Genomic DNA, 1,091 nt, shown 5'->3' with positions numbered 1-1,091 from the left:
TTGTTTGGAGAATTACTTAAAATTGAATGGAAATATTTCTTGCATTCGTTAGAATTAAATTGAGGTGACAAACTTGTTGACTTGTTGAATTGCGATTTGCATGTTTTCCAAAACCGTTGTTTTAGTTGCGTTGAGATGTCATGCGTTTTTTCATTAGGTGCCGATTTTTTTGACTTTAATTTAAATCGAATAGCTTTACTTTTTTCGCTAATTTGTTTATCGAAGTTATTGTTGTTGTGGCCTAAGAACTTGAGTTGTTTTAACTCTTTTTTTAAAATTTTAATTGATTTATTCGAATTATTTCCTTTTATGGTGGATGGGGATTCAATTATACCATAATTTGTGGCGAAATAATTGTAGATAAAATTTTGAAATTTGATCGTGACGTCGTTCAAGTTGCCGAAATCTGAGAAATCGCTTCGATGGATTCGAAAGTAGTCGTTGGCTTCGGTCCATTCTGCCTCTGTTCTTGGCAATTTGACGCCCGGAAGCAATGATTCAGATGTATCGACATCAGTTGATTCTGTTGACGTAGACGACGGATCAGTGTCGGATGCTGAAGCGGAGGTTGGCAGCAGTGGCGAAGAGGGTGAACTGGAGCAGTCATTTTCATGGTTTGATTTTTTATTTGTAACTCTCAGTGTTTTGAACATTTTGCATGAACGTTGATGCATTATAAGACCTCTTCGGCCCTTGCAATATTTCCCGCAACAACATGACAATAAATTAATAATAATAATAATAATAATAATAATAATAAAAGCATCAGTCATGATGATAGTAACTACATCTCTGACATTAACAGCAGTACCATCAACGAGTGAAACATTGAAAAAGATGATCCCGTGCTTACTCATGGCGTGTAATAGTTTATTTATTTATTTTTTATTTATTTTTTTGAAGTAAAACCAGAAGCCCACAGGGTTTGTGCGGCAACTTAACTAACAGAAATGATACTGTTCAATTGTCAATTTAACTAATTAATAAAACAAAATTTGTTCATAATGTTCAAAAAATAAAAAAGAAAAAAGAAAAATAAAAAAAAAATAAAAAAGAAAGATAGAAAGAAAAGAAAAAATTAGTTTGGTAAG

The 1,091-nt window shown here is 32.4% G+C and overlaps 1 protein-coding gene across 1 annotated transcript in view; it reads right to left on the bottom strand.

Moving 5' to 3' along the window:
* Window positions 1–653, bottom strand: part of HELRODRAFT_184340 (hypothetical protein) — a gene marked incomplete at both ends in the record, with an annotated part of 4,225 nt that extends 3,572 nt beyond the window's left edge. The window contains one exon of the mRNA XM_009022667.1: window positions 74–653. Within this exon, the coding sequence (XP_009020915.1) occupies window positions 74–653 (580 nt within the window). The remainder of the gene's footprint in view (window positions 1–73) is intronic.
* Window positions 654–1,091: the final 438 nt, after the last annotated feature.

The sequence above is a fragment of the Helobdella robusta genome, assembly GCF_000326865.2.
Source record: "Helobdella robusta unplaced genomic scaffold HELROscaffold_324, whole genome shotgun sequence".
Lineage (NCBI taxonomy): Eukaryota > Metazoa > Annelida > Clitellata > Rhynchobdellida > Glossiphoniidae > Helobdella > Helobdella robusta.
Note: the sequence above shows the minus strand (reverse complement) of the source record. Positions and strands in the feature narration are given on the sequence as shown.